At 46.0% G+C, this 1,338-nt stretch overlaps 1 protein-coding gene across 1 annotated transcript; it reads right to left on the reverse strand.

Annotated features, from left to right (window-relative positions):
- Nucleotides 1–216: 216 nt before the first annotated feature.
- On the reverse strand, nucleotides 217–1,124 carry LOC136626436 (uncharacterized). The gene is made up of 3 exons (XM_066601504.1): nucleotides 937–1,124; nucleotides 606–857; nucleotides 217–556 (listed from the first exon to the last, which is right to left on the reverse strand). Exons 1-3 carry the CDS (start codon nucleotides 1,122–1,124, stop codon nucleotides 217–219), a joined length of 780 nt encoding a protein of 259 aa, XP_066457601.1.
- Between the last annotated feature and the right edge of the window lie 214 nt (nucleotides 1,125–1,338).

Consider the following 1,338-nt stretch of genomic DNA (forward strand, 5'->3'; position numbering starts at 1 on the left):
TATAAGTCTGCCAACAGCTTATTAACTAGCCAGCCAATACATGGGCTGTGTCTGGGTGATTGGTAATACAGAGGATGAGTGACAACCAAGTAAACAGATAAACCTCTTAAAGTCATAGATATACACCTAGGAAGCAGCCACATATGGAGTATACAACTCCGGTTCAACCATATATGGAATATACCGCTCCGGTTCAACCACATATGGAATATACCGCTACGGTTCAACCACATATGGAGTATACAGCTCCGGTTCAACCACATATGGAGTATACCGCTCCGGTTCAACCACATATGGAGTATACCGCTCCGGTTCAACCACATATGGAGTATACCGCTCCAGTTCAACCACATATGGAGTATACCGCTCCGGTTCAACCACATATGGAGTATACCGCTCCGGTTCAACCACATATGGAGTATACAGCCCTGGTTCAACCACATATGGAGTATACAGCTCCGGTTCAACCACATATGGAATATACCGCTCCGGTTCAACCACATATGGAGTATACAGCCCTGGTTCAACCACATATGGAGTATACAGCTCCGGTTCACTACACATATGGAGTATACAGCTCCGGTTCAACCACATATGGAGTATACCGCTCCGGTTCAACCACATATGGAGTATACCGCTCCAGTTCAACCACATATGGAGTATACCGCTCCGGTTCAACCACATATGGAGTATACCGCTCCGGTTCAACCACATATGGAGTATACAGCCCTGGTTCAACCACATATGGAGTATACAGCTCCGGTTCAACCACATATGGAATATACCGCTCCGGTTCAACCACATATGGAGTATACAGCCCTGGTTCAACCACATATGGAGTATACAGCTCCGGTTCACTACACATATGGAGTATACAGCTCCGGTTCAACCACATATGGAGTATATAGCCCTGGTTCAACCACATATGGAGTATACAGCTCCGGTTCAACCACATATGGAGTATACAGCTCCGGTTCAACCACAAATGAAATATACAGCTCCGGTTCAACCACATATGGAGTATACAGCTCCGGTTCAACCACATATGGAGTATACAGCTCCGGTTCAACCACATATGGAGTATACAGCTCCAGTTCAACCACATATGGAGTATACAGCTCCATAAAAAAAAATTGCCCGCAAAGATGCCCAGAGCCTTTATCTACAAAGTAGTACAAAGCTGTAAATTGAGTTATCAGGATATAGCGGTCATGTTAAGGATTGCTGCATCCGTAGAGCGCGCGGACTCGGGATGCCTGTAATGTGCTGTTAGGATTAGCAGCATCTGCACTTGCTGCTGCATGTCTGGGATCTGCACTCGCTGCCTTTTGCCTAGGT

Source organism: Eleutherodactylus coqui, chromosome 4 (assembly GCF_035609145.1).
Source record: "Eleutherodactylus coqui strain aEleCoq1 chromosome 4, aEleCoq1.hap1, whole genome shotgun sequence".
NCBI lineage: Eukaryota > Metazoa > Chordata > Amphibia > Anura > Eleutherodactylidae > Eleutherodactylus > Eleutherodactylus coqui.